The following is an 18,014-nucleotide window of genomic DNA, read 5'->3' as shown; positions in this document are numbered from 1 at the left end:
GTAGTGACTACACCTGTGGCGTTAACACCAGGGAACACCACCAACAAACTGTGTAGGAAAAAAGGGTGTACGACCAGGGGAGAGAGTGACAGTGGATTAGCAGTGGCTACACCTGCAGTGTTAGCACTAAGGAGCGTGACCAAAACAGCTAATGGGAGAGTGTGGCAGTGGCTAAGCAGTGACTACTCCTCTAGTGGTAACACTGAGATGAAAGCATTGCACAGTGGGCCAAGATGTGGCAGTGTAGTAAGATTCAAATCCGAGTTATTGAGGTACAAACAGGACCTGATGTGATGATTTGACCTGACGAATTCGCTGGTATTTTTCCTTTTTTCCCAGCCATCCATGACATCATTAAAAAGGTGATATCTGATGGCTGCTGAAAATATTCTGATAAAAAAAAAAAAAAATCCAAACCAACCTCCTCTAGGTTTCAATAGTAGTGTTCTAAATCATACATAGTGCCATGTACCACCCTCCTTCCTTCTAAGCAAAAATAGATCATGAACAAACAAAATACAATGCAGGGCATTATATTCAAAATTTCAGAGATTGCAAAGATTGTACAGTAAGTGTCGATATTACTTCATTTTAGGTAGTGTGGTCTGTGTACCCATTCATATCCCTGTGGAATTTCTTTTTCTTTGCTCAATTTTTTTTTTAAATGATAGAAATAATGGTAGACCAAAGTTGTCCACACCTGCAATGCAACCTAAAAGGACGCCCCTTTTGTTTGGTTGTGCAAAGCCTCCCTGAAGCATGAGGGTCAATAAACTTTTGTTAGCTTCCCTTTCGAAAGAATCAGCAATCGTATGGAAAGTCATTTTTACCTCATCTTTCTCCCCTCTTAGCTCATTTATGAGCAGAATTTATGAGCAGAAAGCACTTGTCCATGCCCTGTGATCTGACTGATAAACTGACCACAAAACTAATCGATGAGTGCGTGAAACCCAACAACTCCCTGTCCCTACCTCACTGCCAGTAATGTAATGCTTTTTAATGTTCTCTTTATTTTTACCAAAGTATAATCAGACCTAGAGGGGTCCTGTAGAGGAAGCCTGGCCATGGATGCACGTTTGTATGAAATATTAAGATACCTTGATGCTTTCTAGCAGTATCTTGAAGTTTGTTATCTTCATATGATCCAAATGAAAGAAGTAAAAGTATTACAAGGCCATTGGCTTTATTAGACTGTATGCATGCACTAATTCAAACAAAGCACTTTTCTTGGATCAACTCCAGCTACTTCAGTTCTGACATTACAAGCACTTGCATTGCCTCTGGCGAATAATCAGTATCGGCATTACCATCTGTTTTGTATCAAATCACTGTTGGAAAGCAGATCCCCCTGGAGTGAAGTGTACACAAGTGTCTCTTAGCAAAAACTAAAAAAATGAAAGATGGAACCTAAAACTCAAGTTTCGTTCAAGGACAACCTGGGCTCTTTCAGTATGTCAATTGTACTCTGTACCTGCAACTGAAATATATTATGTGAAGATATCAAAGGCATGGGGGTAGAGAACTGACTCTAATTGTAAAAATGGCAGTCAGTTTAGTAACAGCATCAAGTGTAGACTTTGGGAAACATTTATGTCAATTTCAAGGGGGAAATTGACAGTAATGATGAAATGAATATCCCTATATTTCACAAATTGCTATTCTACCTGTCTTCAACCCAGATTATCATACCTTAACTTATGCCATGAATATCAGTAGCATTTGTGGGAATACTTGATATTGATTTAATGATTTATCAAGAATGTTCAAGAGCAATTTTATATCTCATCCCAGAAAGTAAATTGTTCATGTAGCAAAGAGGTATCTGTCACAAAAAATGTTATAAAAATGAACAAATTACCTCAATTTTATGAATAAAGTTTCTTTAAGTGCAAAATATAGTTCAAAAGTATTTGTAAGGGTATTATTTTATCAACAGCTCCTCAGGAAAAAAAAAAGTTGAAATCACTATCACCAGTCATATTTTGGAGCACATTGGTTTGGTCTTGGTGACCTAGCTTGCATTGAGCATGTAGCCCTGTCTACTCCAAGGATGAACAGGTGCCTGTGATAAGTTCATTCTTGGAGCCAGTCAGCTATCAAAATGGGAGACATTTCTTCCTGTTTGAAAAGATGGGGTACACGTGTAATTGCTCCTGAGAGTGAATGGACCATGTCATGCCAACTTTTAACAGTTTTGCAGTTTATTTGTGAAGGAAAAGTCCTTAATTTTGCCAGTGTGTCGGGTCTTCAACAACAAAAATATAAGCAAAAGAAATATGATTACTATGTATATGGTCGTCCGTTTTGCAATTATTTGTTTGTTTTACATCTAATCATGTAATTTTGTGAGGGAGATGAGAAATTGCTAATGTTTTAATCAAAACCACCCATGAACATACATGTATCTGGTAGTAGTAAAGTCTAGTAAATCCAATATGAATCAGTTATTCTGACATCTGTGCCTGCCCTACGGTTCTGATGGCTTTTCACTTCTACATATAATACCAAAAAGAACCACTCAGAGTTAGAACTTTGAATCACTCAGTTAGAACTTTGAACCCAACAAGGAACTTTTAGCGCAGCATTTTGCAAGTTTCTATGGACTACACAATCCAATGTGTCATATCCTAGACCACATCAATACCAACCATGTTTGGCAGATGTCTTCATCGTAGGGTTACATACTATAAAGCCAGTGCAATACAAATGTACAGTTGTACATGTGTGTAATAAAACGAACATTGTGCTCGCTTTGTTTTTTAAATGACTTGGTTTATGGAGATGTTCACATTCATTACTGTAGTCACGGAGAGGGAAGGGGGCAAATTGGTGCTGTTGACTCCTGTGCAGAGACTCCAACCCCAAGCACCTTCTGATCTGGAGATTCTCCCGCCTGAAACCCCTAGCAAACGGGAGACTCCAAGTTGATGTGTGCGAAGGCGAAGTTCAGGGTTCCAGATGTTCTCTGGTGCTATTTAAGGCTTATTTTTCAACATACGATAGCAATAAGTAAAAAATCTTTTCCACCGGGAGACACAGAGCCAGGGCGGGAGAAATCAAATCTCAAACGGGAGAACGGGAGATTTTGCAAAAATGGGCTTTCGGCGGGAGATCTCCCATCGAAAACGGGAGAGTTAGAGTCTCTGCCTGTGTGATGCGACTGTAGTTCTTCACAAGTGAAGAGTGTGATGATTTTAATTGCACATGTGCCTACCTTGTGCTTTCTTTTGTTTTTGCTCTTTTTTTTTTCCTCTTGATGGTATCATTTGGTAAGAACTGTTTCTCTGTAGGTTTAGATTTGATCACAGGTTGGGAGACAAAGGATAATGTTTGCATATCCCGTACTGGAAGCTCAGACCACAAATGCTAGAAATAGTGAGAGGTTGAAGATTTAAAGCTCATTTACATGTTATGTACACTGAAAGAGGAAAGACTATAAGTCTTGAGCATGAATTGGTTGGGTATGTTCAAATCATATCCAATAATTCTCTTTATTCAGAAAATGACACTGAACATTACAAACCTTCAACATTTTACAAACAATGTTTTTATACCTGAAATACCTCTGAAACACACACATGAAATGCAATTATCATTTCTTCTGTTAAACCTTTGGATACTCAGTTTTACAGGGACACCCCACTGTAATGAGTTTGCCGGCACCGCCAAGTTTCCCACCCTATGCCTGGCACCTCATAAATGTACTATAAAAGAGACCAGATAAATACAGTAGTGGAAAATCAGGGCCGCCAAATTCACCTTTTTAAAAGTTTGGCGTCTTCGATGAAATCCTGTTACCATTAAAACAATGGTATCCACAAAGTAGTGGCAATTCATTTTATCTTCATGCATCTAGATATGTATATAAAGTTACAAGGAACTGCCAGTGCATTGGGAAATAAATGAATTGCCAAGTGTTTCCTGGAAGAACATTTTAGTTCTTGGAAGGGGAAATTAAAACACTTTCCCAGTCCTTTCAGCACCTATCAAAAGTCAAATATACAATTGCTATTATTCAAATGTCAACTTACAATTGCAAATGACAATTACAATGTGTTTTTATTTTCAGGTTTACTCTAAACACCCATTCCTGTAATGCACCGCTCCCTTCCCCCCATTTGAAGATATAAGTTTGCAGTTTAGATTGTCACATTGTAGTGCATACTGGAATTGTACATATTACAGTGGTGTCATCAAATTCAGGTACAATTCATTAAAATGAAAGACTTAAATGACAATTCTGGCAAACATGCTGCATTTTAAATACATACATTTGAAAAAAGTAGAATGCACCTTCCTCATTACAAAAAAATGCACAAGTTCCATGTTCACTGGAATTTTAAGTTCACTATTATTTCTGGGGAAATTGCAAACTGCATAATGCATGCTTTTGCCTTCATTATCATATTAAAAATATCACAAACCATTTACATATAACTATATAATTATGGTAGGATGCATGTCCTGGATTGATCTGGGTAGGAAATTTCCTTCAGGATCAATGCTTGAATACTTGGTGGTTTGATAAGATTCTCACTGTTAGAAACTATTTAAAATAAATTGCTTTGCCCCGCAACTTGTAAATATAAATTTTCTTCTGTTTCTTTAACCAAATAATCATGTGAATAGAAAAAAAAACCCAACATCAACAAAACAAAACAGTGTAGCACCTCACTGAATGGCAATAACTTCAAGCTAAATTAGTGTTTCCAAACACCCCCCCCCCCCGCTATGTTTACCTAATGACTGTAACTACTGTAAAAGTGGTTATTTTTGCGCAAGTAATTTTTCACGCTTCGCCCAGTGAGATGAATTTTGCATATTTTAATATCGCAGAATCGGGACATAAACTAATGGAACATGGCATGCAAAAATATTCGCGTGCTTTTATTTTCGCACTAGCTTCTGGTTGCACGAAACGCACAAAAATTTCCACTTTAACAGTATCTACTGCTCGGAGTTTACCTGTCACTAAAGGCATGGTCAGCGGTTTAAAGAAATCTTGACAGCCTTTGCTCTAAATATGACAGACTTGTATGCAAGGCACAACTTTAGTGTTATACGCTTGGCAAAAGTCCTTCTGCATATTGGCCACCGCCTTAACGTGACTCATAAAAATGTGCAGTTTGGCATGACATTGGGTACAGCTGTACAACATATCGTCGCTGGGGTGACAAGACCTTGTATCTGCAATTTTGGTGAAAATGACTTTTTTGGATTAATGGTCAGATAATTAGTTAAGTGATGTCCTGTCCAAATCCTAGATGTCTTACCCCAAAAATGAAGCCAAGACGGCATGTCAAAGGAACGTCTATCCCATTTGATACAGTGCTTTGGCCACCATGTATTTTTGCTCTCCTGAACATTTGACATTTTGTAGATACGAGGTCTTGTCGCCCCACCAGCGATATGCCACATAGAAAACAAACGAAACCTGCATGAAATTCAAATATATCGTCCCTCTCACTTGTGGAGTGATGAGAAAGCTGAACAAGGCACTTCACTTTCAGTGATACAAATCTTGACATTTTCAGAATGCTCCTACCTGTAAGATGCTACAGTGTGTATGTGCAAATTTTCAAATGAAAGGAACAAAGTAAACAAACATTAATGGCTAAACAGGGTTCGAAATTGGCGATGGTCCGCTGGCCATTGGCCACCCGAAATCACGTGGGACTAGCTAAAAATCGTAAAATTCTGAAGTTACTAGTCCGTCTGGCTAGCCAAAATATTGCTTCAGTGTCAAAATAGATTCTAAGTAGTCCGCCTGGCCAGTTTAAAAAAAAGTTAAGTGCGACCCCTGCTAAAAAAAGAATAATTTAGAAAAAAAAAAATTATAATTGGTGGGTTGAAAGTGGAGACAAAATATGTAGATTTGTCAATTTCACTTGCATACTTGTAATTGTAAACATTTCCATTAAGGTTTTCATATCACAGCTTATACACCATTTATTTGGTAAAGCCCCTTTAAGGGAAATTCAAACACATCGTAATTATGAAATTCTTATACATCATTTATCATCATTTATCAAATTCTGACTTTCACTTGCTCAAAATCATCAAATTCATCATCATATGTTCATGGAGACACATATCGAGATTCACAGGGCTAACAAAACTAGTTATAATGTAGCTACAAAAAAAAAAAGGAAACACTGTAGGACAACCAAGAAATATGCATTGAGAATTGTGTGGTAGGGGTATTAAAGAGTGGTCCTAATAACAACATTAATGTTCTCTCAACAAAACAGCCTCAATCATTCATATGGAAGAATACTATTTATCAAAACAACATGATCTTTACAAGCTGTATAAAATAAGGCACAGCAAAGACTAAAACCAAGTCAATAGTACTTTTTGTATACTGACAAGTTGTTTGCATAGTACTTTAAAATATCAAAGCTAAAATTCACTGGAAGTTGTTTACTCACTTGATTTCCTTGGCAATTTACTAGTAGTAAACATTGAGCGAATGTTTTTATGCAAGCATGGTTACCACAAGCACATTCTCTTTCGTGGAATGCCAGCATGGAAAGATCAGAGCTGTTTCACATTTGCTAAAGCACCATCCGTTTTAGAATCAATTCTAAAATATGAATGTTAACACATAAAATTGGGCACAAATTCAGAAAAGGTATAGCAAGTGTCAAAGAATACTTTCAACAATGGAATGTTCACAAAGGTGTAGAACAGACTGAGCTATGTACACTACAGATTCTAGAATATAAAATAAACTCTTCTGTCGGAACTATACAAGGAAACCTGTAGCAGGAAGTACGTAATCAGACTTTTCTTCTCTTCAGTAAGATGTATCAGTAGTATTTCAACATACTCAAAGTGAGGTGTTCAAGCAAGTACCTCATTCAGGAGGAGCAATCTTATATATCAAGTAGCATGGGGATCCATGGGTGGCCCAGTTCATTTGCTGCCCTTTGGACTATATTTGAAAACCACGAATAGCACCAGCCAGTGAATATGTACATTGAAGCGTATCCTAGTCAGTCCTGGTCAACTCCAGTTGAGATTTGTTGGCGGAGTGAGTACTTAAAGGGATTATATATTTTTGGTTGAGACTTAACGTCAGGTTTGTATCATTTTTTTGTGAGATAGTGAGAAACCTCTTATGAAATATGAAAGAGCATGTAATTCCATGTGGATTTGAACGTTTATTTGATGAAAATTGGTTTTGAAATGACTGAGATATCCAAAACAGAGTGATCCTAATAAAGTGTGGGACCCACCTTTTATTACAATCTTTTTGTTTTACTTCGTTTTTGGATGTTCTAGCTATTCCAAACCCGATTTTCATCAAATAAACTTTGAACTCCTCTTAAAATGGTATGCTCTGTACTATTTCATAAGGTTTTCTTGGTATCTCGCAAAAATGTCAAAGCTCAATTTTCATCTCCACCAATACTGTACCATCCCTTTAAACAGATATCAGTGATAAATCTGTACAAAAATTATAGCTGGGATTATCAAAATTATCTGAGCTAGGCCAGCCTTCCCACTCTATGGTATCCCTACACTACTTGGTCTCTAACTGATGTACCAACTGTGGTACACCACTTACAGAGGTGTACAGAGCAGATGAAAAGAAAACTATAGTGTACCTGCCTAATTCTTTTATTTCAAGTTTTGACAGGACATTGGAAAGCCATCGCAAGGTGTATTATCTGCAGGGATGCCAACCTCGTAAACAGCACTGTAGTATTCTACAGGGTTGCAAAGATGTTATATTATTTATCTTTTCTTTTTTTTTTGTGGAAAAACAGTATTCTACCTTCACTGCTTCAGACATGTGTGGTCATACAAATTGGGAAAAATAGTACTTACTACAAAACCTGCAGTATTTTTGGCAAAAACCAGTACAAAATACTTAAAAAACAAACAACACAGAACTGTTGGCACCCCTGTAACACTGGCATCAAATCAGCAATACATTATCGTATGTATACACATGATGAGTGTCGTACGAAACAAGGTTGACGCAAGCATTTTAGATGAATCTTTAAACATGCAGCTGGATTATTAGGATGAATGACGTATACCAACAAAACGTGGTGAGATACTGTTGCACATTTGATGCATAATCACGGACTGACCAAAACGGGAGTTCCTGAGGGCGACTTCACTGTATGTACCTTGTACTTTTACGATGGTTTCAACAAGGTGGTAGCGAATCTCCATTTGAAGGAAAAAAGGAAACAGAAGCATAAAGTATTGTCCACTCCTGCTGCCCCGTCCACTCATTTTCCAGACCCTATTTCAGTATCTGTGTGCTTACATGACCACCATCAGCTAGAGGTAGCTCAAGGCTCCTGGGTGTGTCTAGGTCCCCCGGATGTCAAAGTTTATAGCCAGATGGAATCCAAACCAAACCATCCTTTTCTGGCAGACTGGCGATTGCTTGCTGGCAAACTCGGCTACTTATTTCATTATCACACCAATCAAATGTTCTTTCCTCAAAGTACACTTTCTGTGGAAAAAAAATCCCAAACAAACAAACCCTACTTTCTGCAAATCAACACACTATAACGCTCAATGCAACTGCCAGAGCCATCCTGCAAACACGATCCCCGCCAACAAACAAGGCACCTTCCTACCAACGTGGAGCCATTTAGAATACATCTATATCATAGGCATCAAAGAGATCCGAGATGCCTTCATTGTCACTGAGGGCGAAAAGGTAGTCGTCGACCGCCGGCGGGGATAGCGCCACGAAGTCGTCCTCGAGGCCATTCTGGTCTTCTGTCTGCAGCAGGAGACTGCGGCTCAATTGTGACAGGTCATCCTCCTCTAGGGCAGTGGCCTTCAGAGCAGGGTCACCTGCAGGTCAGAGGTCAAAGGTTGCTGTTTACAAAGCCTTGACTTTGACAAGTCCAGAAAATGACCAGGGTTTGCCTTGATACACATTAAAAGGTTTGAACTTTTGGTTGTAAGCAATATTATTGATACAGTGGACTCACACATGGTGGATTCTGATACAAGAAACTCCTTGTTATAACAAAACATTTTTTTTTTTCTGTCCGAAATTCAAATTTCCTTGTATTAAAAAACCCTGATATAAAGGAATGTTGATGGTAAAATCATTACATCTGTCCCAAGAGTGGCAAGCAAGTCATTTGTGATGTACTGAGTATTGCATGAAATTGTTTTAATGTCTTAATTAAAGATTGGACATTTATGATACAGGAAAATAAATGGCATGGTACAGTTTTGGCATGAAGTTTGTCATACAAATAATACTTTCATACTACAACTGGAATGGAACTGAAATGGCACAATCTCTCTTTTGTTGTTATTGTTGCTGCTGCCTCTTCCCAGCAAAACGAGACACTACAATTGCAAGAGAATGCATTCATAATACATCCTGTAATGAGTTATGCTCTCCTGTTTCAGACAACTCTCCCCTTAAAACAGAAACCCTACTATATTTCATAATTAGATATCTGATTTACGGAGGATCACTTTGAAGATGCCTGTAAGAGTTCTTTCACAGTGACTACAAAGTACAGTGGTTCTGGCAAGGGTGAACTTTAACCAGGTGAGAGATAATATGTGACCTGGCATCACAAAACCAACAAAAAGTCTCACACACTGATTTTGTGTCAGGACTCAAAATAGGTGAGATAGGCCAACCTAGTCAATTTTGAGTTTTTCTACTTTCTAGAAGAGCAAGACTTCCTCTACATCATGGTGAATATTGGTGTCATCAAACGAATGGGAAATTGTGTTTTTAGCACTTTTTCTCGAACACTTTTTTTTTTTTTTTTTTGGGGGGGGGGGGGGAATAGTGTGATTAGGTGTGTCTTAGAGTCTCCTTTACATTTCTTTAAAAAAAAATGTGTTAATAGAGCATGCTTGATTTCAGCTTAATCTGACAATCCCTTCATTGTTGTTGCTCCAGTGGTTTACATCCTGTTTTTGTCCCATTCATCGCACAGCTAGCATGGCTTGGTAATGATTAAGTGCTTTAATAAACCCTGTGCTTCAGAGCTTCTTTTCTCAGTTCACACTTTTCCAGATAAGAGTAAGTGCTTTCTTTCAAATATTTAGATAGGTTACGAGAGTCCATTTGCAATGAGCTATACATCATTTTAAGCTTAGAATCTGCGCTTTCAGAATATGCCCTTATCTAAAAATCCATTTCTGGCAACTTTTTGTTGGTTTTGTGATGCAGGGTCACATATGGTGAGAGCTGGAATCAGATAAATAATCATGTCTTACCCTTTGAACTTGACGGTGACCCCTCCTTTGACCCAGCCTCTGACCCTGATGAACTGCTTTCATCTAGACAGTCCTCTGGACAAAGGAACACCTCAATTTGACCCCTTGTACTCTTCAGCCAAATTTGAATACTCTGCAAACACAAGCAAATAGAGGTTATGTGCATTTCATTTTAATCTTTCAGAATGCAATAAATGTGTAATGGAAGTGTGACTATGCATGACTGAAGATCTGTTGCAACAGAAACATAGAAGTACTGCTTTAACTGATAATATGACAGTCTAAAACAAAATTTGACACCTTCAAACCTGATACAATGAGCAGGCACTGGACTGGACCAATTTGGATGTTTATTGAGTTCTTGAATTCTTTTTTTAGCTCTAATGACAGCATAGATTTAATTCTGACTGAGGAACTACTTGGTCATGATCAATTCATCTTAACTTCAGCAAGTGAATTTCAAGCATTGAAGTTTATTCGGTTGGAACTTGGTGAATTAAACAGCACATTAGATCATTGGGATCCCTCAACTCTTAATATGGAAGTAAGCTGTACAATTGAAACGCATATGCAACAACTACTTCAGCACATATATCTTTCATCATTTAGGTTGATGACTGGGAAAGCAGTTCGTCTGAACTCACCTCTGTTGGATCTGGAACTTCTAGCCTGGTTTCTGGAGGGGCTTTGATGGCTATGACAGTCTGGTCTTCGAAACTCTTGATCCCTCGTATATCATGATAGGTCACATAGGCATACGTATAGCGGATGGTCAAGGAATACAAAGGAGAAGTTGTACACTCTAAAGTTCAAATTTGAAAAGGTTTAAACCATGACTTCAACCCATTAATCTAATTCATGGTCTTACTTCACTGCACGGACTGAAACAAATGTGAAGTTGGCATCTCTAACTCTAGCCTCTGCCTCCTGCTCCCCCCCCCCCCCCCCCATCAGATCACGATTTATGCTTGTTTCTTTGTTGATGCCCCTGTCACATATAAATACGGATGCTCAAAGATCTACACGGTGATCCGGGAAGATCCGGTGAGATCCGGGATAGTTTCGACCTCGATGGAGTGTCGACGAGCGTTGGTATGACTGTACACACGGTATCAAAACGGCAGCTACACGGATAAGGCCGGAAGAGCGCGGCGTCTACACGGATAAACACGGCATCTACACAGATCAACACGGGCGGATTGTTCTGCCAACACAGCAATCCCCAGATGACGCCAGATGTTTTTGACCTCCAAAAGTTGCCGCGTTGGCCTCCTGGATGTACCTGGATCTACACGGATATACACGGATGTCTAAGGATGTCCAAGGCGTCAACACGGATCTCTCCCCGGATCATCCCGGATCAGATCCGGGGTGGTCCGGGGTGATCCGGGATGTCTATGTGACTGGGGCATGAGGAGGCGATGTGATGTTATAAAGGGAGTGGCACTATATTCTTTTGATCTGGTTCTTCTCTTTCCGGTCTTCACTGCATGGAGAAGTCTGGATGCCAAAGTCACTAAAAAAAACAACAAACAAACAAACAAACAAACAAAAAACCTTTCTTCAGGGAGCTTCCTGTAGAATCAGGGAGACATTCTAGATCTGGAAATTGTGCAAGTCATAAACATCAGGAATGATGGTAGGGTGAAAGGATATCTTGCATTGTTTGGGTCTTCTGTCAGCATCTTGATCTGGTTGGAAGCGTTGCGGATCAGCTCATCATATCGCTTCTCCTGGTTCTCTAGGTCGGCTAAGTCTGGAGCCAGACAGGGGAGAAAGGAAAAGGTTCAGTTGATAAGTGTGTGCATGTGCTTGTGCAAAAGTGCAGATGTATCCAAATCTTTAATAGGGAATTATCCCAACTCATACTTACAGATTCAACACAGGTGGGAAGATGTGCTAAACACTCACTGAAAGTTTGAGGAAAATCTGACAATCTGTTAAAAGTAATAAACATTAGAGTTTTTGTTCATTCCATGTGTCATCCTCTCTATTAATATGGAAACTCAACAGCTTATGGTATCACACTATCAGAACAATGTAATGAAAATCTAAAAGGGAATTTCACACGTTTAAATCTTTAATGAAAAGTACACATTTCAATGACCGTTCACTCAGGAATAAGGCAATGTTTTATTTTTTTTCACCACGCCTTGTGACAGAGCTACAACTACGTTGTACAATAAAGGTCAAGTGCTCTGTCTATGTCCTAAAATGAATTTTGTCAGAAACAAAAAGAATATTTGGATGAAGGGATCTTCCACACAGGCAACATATCTCAGTTATTCTGAATGAAGGTGACTCGACTTGTCACCAAAGAGATAACAGAAAGTGATTGATAAGTACTGCAGAGGTCTTAGCAGGATATCTTAAATGTGACGACTTACCTGAATGTAAGTGGATAGCTTCTGCAGATACCTTTGAGTCTGAACTTCCTGGGTGAACTGCTACAGAACTGCATGCACCTCTGTCAAATTTCAAGTGAAGCGAATGACAGTAATTGAAAAACCTTTGAAAATCAAGAAATCTAATGCACAAATGCAAGGGGAAGTTTGCTACAGATTGATATATGTTTGACCTACTGTCTATCAGTGATTGCTACATTTCACAAAGTTGTAACTTTCATTCTAGATTTTGTTTACTTTGTAAAACGAGGAATGTTCGCATGTATTTTAATTTCGCCAATTTCGCAAAATTAAAATGCACGCTAAAGATCTTGTCTACACTATATGCATTGAACATTAGAGGCAACTCGTGAAAATTTCATGCTGAAAATGAGGCCTTCGGCTCCCATACGCGAAAATATTGTTTTACAGTACATATGCATGCCCACATTTCCACTGAGTCATCAATCAGAAGGGTGTTTTCAGGAGTCTTGTGGTTTCCTATAACTCGGCTACTTGTTCTCTGGTCAAAGCCAGAACGCACTGTACTTATCTACAGTGCAGCAAGGTTGCTCATGGTTGAACAGCTGTCCTAAAACATTGATTGGCTTGAAATAAGCCTGCAGAGGTATGATATCTCAATGAACTTTCAAGACAAAAACCAATTACACAATGCAAGGACATGAGCTGAGAAAAGTCAATGGAGACAATCATCCATACCATAGCCTCATCCTTGGCCAAGCTTAAGAGTAGCTGGTGTCTACTCACTGGTCCACTGAGAAGAGACCAGACAAAGGACCTTAGGGACAAAAGATGGTCTTTAAAGCATATCCACCCACAGGACGTTGCCCAAAGGACTCAAGCAAGTCAATTTGCCTTTGCATTAGACTATAATAACAGCAGCTCAAGAGCTTCTTTAGCTTTTCAAGATGACCTGGCTAACTTCTTCTGCAAGTTCAATTAACTTGAATGAATGATTGCATGGGAGACTTACACCCTGTCCCACTTACTTCCACTGAATGTTGTTTTTCGACTTTTTGGTGATGAGTTTGATGCCTTCCAGAACGTTTGTGATGTCGTAGATCCGCCGCTTTTGCACCTCCAGCACTTCTGCGGCCTTGTTTAAGTCGAGAACGCCATCATGTGCCCCACGCAGTAGACTCACAAAGCGTTTTGTCAGCAGGCCTAGTGAGGTGTCATAGCGAGATTTCTCCATCGGCGACCTCGCAGCAGCTTTTAAAGAAGCAAAGGAGACACAAGTTTTTTTCAATCTACAAGTACAAGGTATATTTTCAGAGAGAAAACTGCTTGATGCAACATGAGATCAGAGGCCTTGAGCAGGAATATCACAATATGAAATTCAGATATCATTGTTATTAATCTACTAAACATTTTGAAAGGTGCCCTGAAAGTTCAAGAAAAAAGAGAGGATCATTATACTGCATAGTACTTTCCCGCATATTTGGAAAAAACTCTAATCTGGGACAAAGATCTTCTGATCACAATGCAATTTGTAAAAAAAGAAGAAGAAAAAAAAAAAGCAGATTATGCACACGCAACTCTATAAACATGATTATCAAAACTCAAATCCTTCATACCCGACAGATGCACATACTTTAATAAGACGGTGTGAAAGATTGCTTCCTGTGGCAAACAGTTAAAAGTTGACATTTGACCTTGACCTCTGACTTACCTTGATTTTCAATTTGAATTTATTTGATTATTTGTAAATTATCATGTGATATCTTTTTCCATAAAGGATGTCATGTGAAACAACCATCTCATATTTCTTGGGCATCACATAATCAATGCATATAAGCTCTGTTATTTGACATTGATAATGCAGACCATTTACCAAAAGTCCCAGAGTAAATGAGAATACAGCTGTCATATAAGTAAAGACTTTGACTGAAAATGTCAATTTTTATCAATTTGTTGTTCTGCCTATCCTGTATCAGATGAAAGGGCTTGAGGAACGATGCCTCTTGCTTCTAGGACATTTAAAGGCATAGGCAGCAACAAATTGTACAGACTGCTTACGTCTGGCTTTCTTGGCCTTGGCTGATGGTCTAGGACTCGGCGTCTTGAATCCTGTCCCTCCTGCGGGCACTGCGGAGTCCAGCTCCAACTTCCTCTTGGCCTGAGATTGGCGTCATCCAATCAGATTAAAACAAAGCAGAATAAAGGACCAATCAGAAAGCTACCTCAGGCACCACACCAGGGCCTCATTTCAGCAATCACAGGCACTGTACCACACAATTACAACTTACACTAACTGCAGTTACCATGGCAACAGCAAGGAACAACCAATGGGTATTAAAACTAATTGCCATGGTGCAGCAATTATTGTAACTTATAATAACTGTAAAAAATTGCAAAACAGCAGCTTTATACATAAACAGGGCTTTCTTTTTTAATAGGAGTATAGATTAAACTCCTAAATTATCAACAAAACAGAAACAATTTTTAACATATTTGTGTACAAGATTATGGAAATGTTGTTAGGTGGTGCCATCAAGACTCATTGATATGCAGAATAAACCCGGTCCATGCATGAACCAAAGAAAGAGCTGTAGACTTTCAGATTGTTGTTTTTTTTTTTCCTCAGGAATTTGGTTTGTGCAGCATGACATGTCAACTTGATGCCACTCGTTATCCAACAGGTTACAGTCATTGGCTAATTTTATACACGTTCACCTACATGTACATTGTACATACAAACTGTAAGTTTAAACAAGGAGAGGTTCTGCGACAATTGCTCCTGCGCCAATTGCATCCATGCCAAACATAAACTCTACTCACAACATAACCCTCACCCTAATCCTCATCCTAATCTTTAGATGACATTTCTAGACTTAGTGGTGAACGTACGTACACATGGACAGACAAAACTGTCACATTTTTGTCTGTCCACGTTAGTATGGTTACTGTGTATGTTCTCCACTTGATAGTCTAGAAATGGTGTAAAACATAATGTTCAATAGTACTTTTGCGTCTTTAGTGCTGTTTTTATCTTTTCTATGGGCAATGCCGTTGAAAAACAACAAATTTTCAATAACCATTCACTTGACCTTGTTAAAGTTAGTAGGGCCTATCCCATGCGTAGGCAACATAGCTTTCTGTCAAGCATTTCACAGTCTACTTTGTACAATAGAACATTGTCATTAGAATCTAGTGTAGAGTCTACGCCATGTACATGTAATACTACATTATGTAGACCGTCTACATAGTGTAGGTTAGCCTACCCCCAAAATTTTCATTTTGGCAAAAATTCCAATACATTGCTTCTTTGAAGTAAATTTTGGGCAAAGTTACAAGATTGTATTACTTGTCATTACTTGTTGAAATAATCCCAAAACTGCAGCTCCGTTGAAGCTATACCGGGATGAACAATCCTTGCTGTGTGTCAACAAGGGTGCGGAGGTGCCATAATCATAACCCACATATTTACAATAAAAGTGGTTGAACCCATGCAAGTAAAAATAAAATATTGTATTGGGGTAATGCATATTAAAAACAGAAAATAAAGTAACATCCCTGAAATGTAGCCCCAACATTAACAATGCTATCCTTTTGTTTAATGTTACTGTGGAAATGCCCAATTTTTGGTCATTACAAAATTATTATACACAGTGTATAGACCTATGTCTCAAATGTGTCTTGAGAAAATACTGGAAAAAACAATGACTTATTATTCATAAAATAAATGACTTCCAAAAATGTAAGAAATCTTAACCGATCAATTAAGAAAATCTCTAGACACCAAAATTGTTTTCAGCAAATCACACAAATATATTAGTAGGTTTAGGACTATAATTTTACAATTTTTAGTCTATCATCCATATTGTAGTTTAAAATGAAAATAAAACTTATCAAGGCTACTACAGAGCAACAGCTAGGAGTAGGAAAAATAAATGATGTAAGAAAGAAGCAAGATTGTGCCAAACGAGCCCAAGAGTAAAGACAAGGGCAAAAGAGTTTGCATTGCTGCTGAGTGCTGTGCCTAAACTGTCAGTCATTCGAGATCGTTTGTGAATTCATTGATCTTGAATTGGACTCTGGAGGCATTGATTACTGACAGAAATGCAAATCTTGTCGATTATGTGAACCGTGTATATTTTCTCATCAGATAAAGACTCTAAAAGAGTCTATACTTTTATCTAGATTTTCAGTGGTCGTGGTCAACTTTGTTTAGATAAACATACCGGAGGTCTGCCCAGCTGCGGTCGCGAACTCTTTGTTGTCGCGTCGAACTCGGGAGTAAAGCCGACGACATCGACGATTTCTGGATCGAATTCCTCGGCAAAATTTGCGATGTTCGTAATGTCCCTGGTCATTGGCTGACCAGACAAGTTTGGTAGAATTCTTTGAGGCGAAATGCCCACAACTTTCCTGACCTCCACATCTGTAGATTGCCGACGAAGTGCAGACGCAGATACTCCACGGGGCATTTTGTACAAAGTTTAGGGCACGGCAGCTCAGGCTACTGTTGTCACTACGATCGAGATGACGCCACCCGGATCGAATATTTATGTGCCTGGGACTACCCACTTCAGTTCGGAACTCGAGCAATCAAAGAGCTTATCTTTCGAGATCTTTCAATGCTAAGGTGAAATAAGTGTAAGACACGAAAGTAAAATATCTACTTGGTATACTGGTCAGGTAATCGCGTGTTTTGAAGCGTCAAACGAAGACCGATGGCTTGGATTCGAGCAGAACTCTTACGGCTTTCGAATGAATGAAGAGTAGGTTGTGGAAGTCGCGTCGTTTCCGATCCCCGGCGCAGCAGTATACTAGTAATGGGGTGCTGCCCGTATTTACTACCCGGAGCCTAGCCGTAGTAGTCCACGTATTAAAACTAGCCAGCTAGCTATGCATCACTGCACTACGCACATACACAACCTGTACACAATCGAGGTGTAGCAAAGGAACTCAAATACAGAGGATTTTCCCGCGACTTGTATTTCGCGCGAGAGGTCTCACGTGTGTGTTTCGCGCAAAGCCATTCACCAATAGCGAACTAGACGCCGCGAAACTAACCTCCCTGGTAGCACCCACTAAACACTGCAGTTATTGGGGCAAAACTTGTCTGTATCACTGTTTTTCACAAAACGTAGATGTTGTTAACAATTCCAACGACCGTTTTATGCGCTTTTGCTATAGAGACAGCCTAATTGATCTACATTCTATGCCACGCTTTTTGCTTTGATCTACCCACTGCTCAGTACGCAATTTACTGACAGTAATTTGGGGACAGATATGAGCGCAGACAATCAACACCATTAGGCTGCGTTCACATAGAAGTATTCGGTATTCGGTATTCGCTATTCGCTATTCGGTATTCGGGCCCCGAATACACCATCACCCGCACCGTCAACTCACGGTACATCCCATGCAGTG

At 39.1% G+C, this 18,014-nt stretch overlaps 1 protein-coding gene across 1 annotated transcript; it reads right to left on the bottom strand.

Moving 5' to 3' along the window:
* Positions 1-8,620: 8,620 nt before the first annotated feature.
* LOC139711623 (transcription factor E2F3-like) lies at positions 8,621-17,116 on the bottom strand. Its single transcript, XM_071623480.1, has 8 exons — positions 16,820-17,116; positions 14,655-14,754; positions 13,625-13,847; positions 12,618-12,697; positions 11,887-11,986; positions 10,875-10,989; positions 10,231-10,363; positions 8,621-8,829 (listed from the first exon to the last, which is right to left on the bottom strand). Exons 1-8 carry the CDS (start codon positions 17,063-17,065, stop codon positions 8,621-8,623), a joined length of 1,206 nt encoding a protein of 401 aa, XP_071479581.1. The 5' UTR covers positions 17,066-17,116.
* Positions 17,117-18,014: the final 898 nt, after the last annotated feature.

The sequence above is a fragment of the Diadema antillarum genome, unplaced genomic scaffold (assembly GCF_040938485.1).
Source record: "Diadema antillarum isolate AM-2024a unplaced genomic scaffold, OU_Dant_1.0 seq00001676_RagTag, whole genome shotgun sequence".
NCBI classification, from domain to species: Eukaryota; Metazoa; Echinodermata; class Echinoidea; order Diadematoida; family Diadematidae; genus Diadema; species Diadema antillarum.
This window is presented reverse-complemented; position numbering and strand designations above follow the sequence as displayed.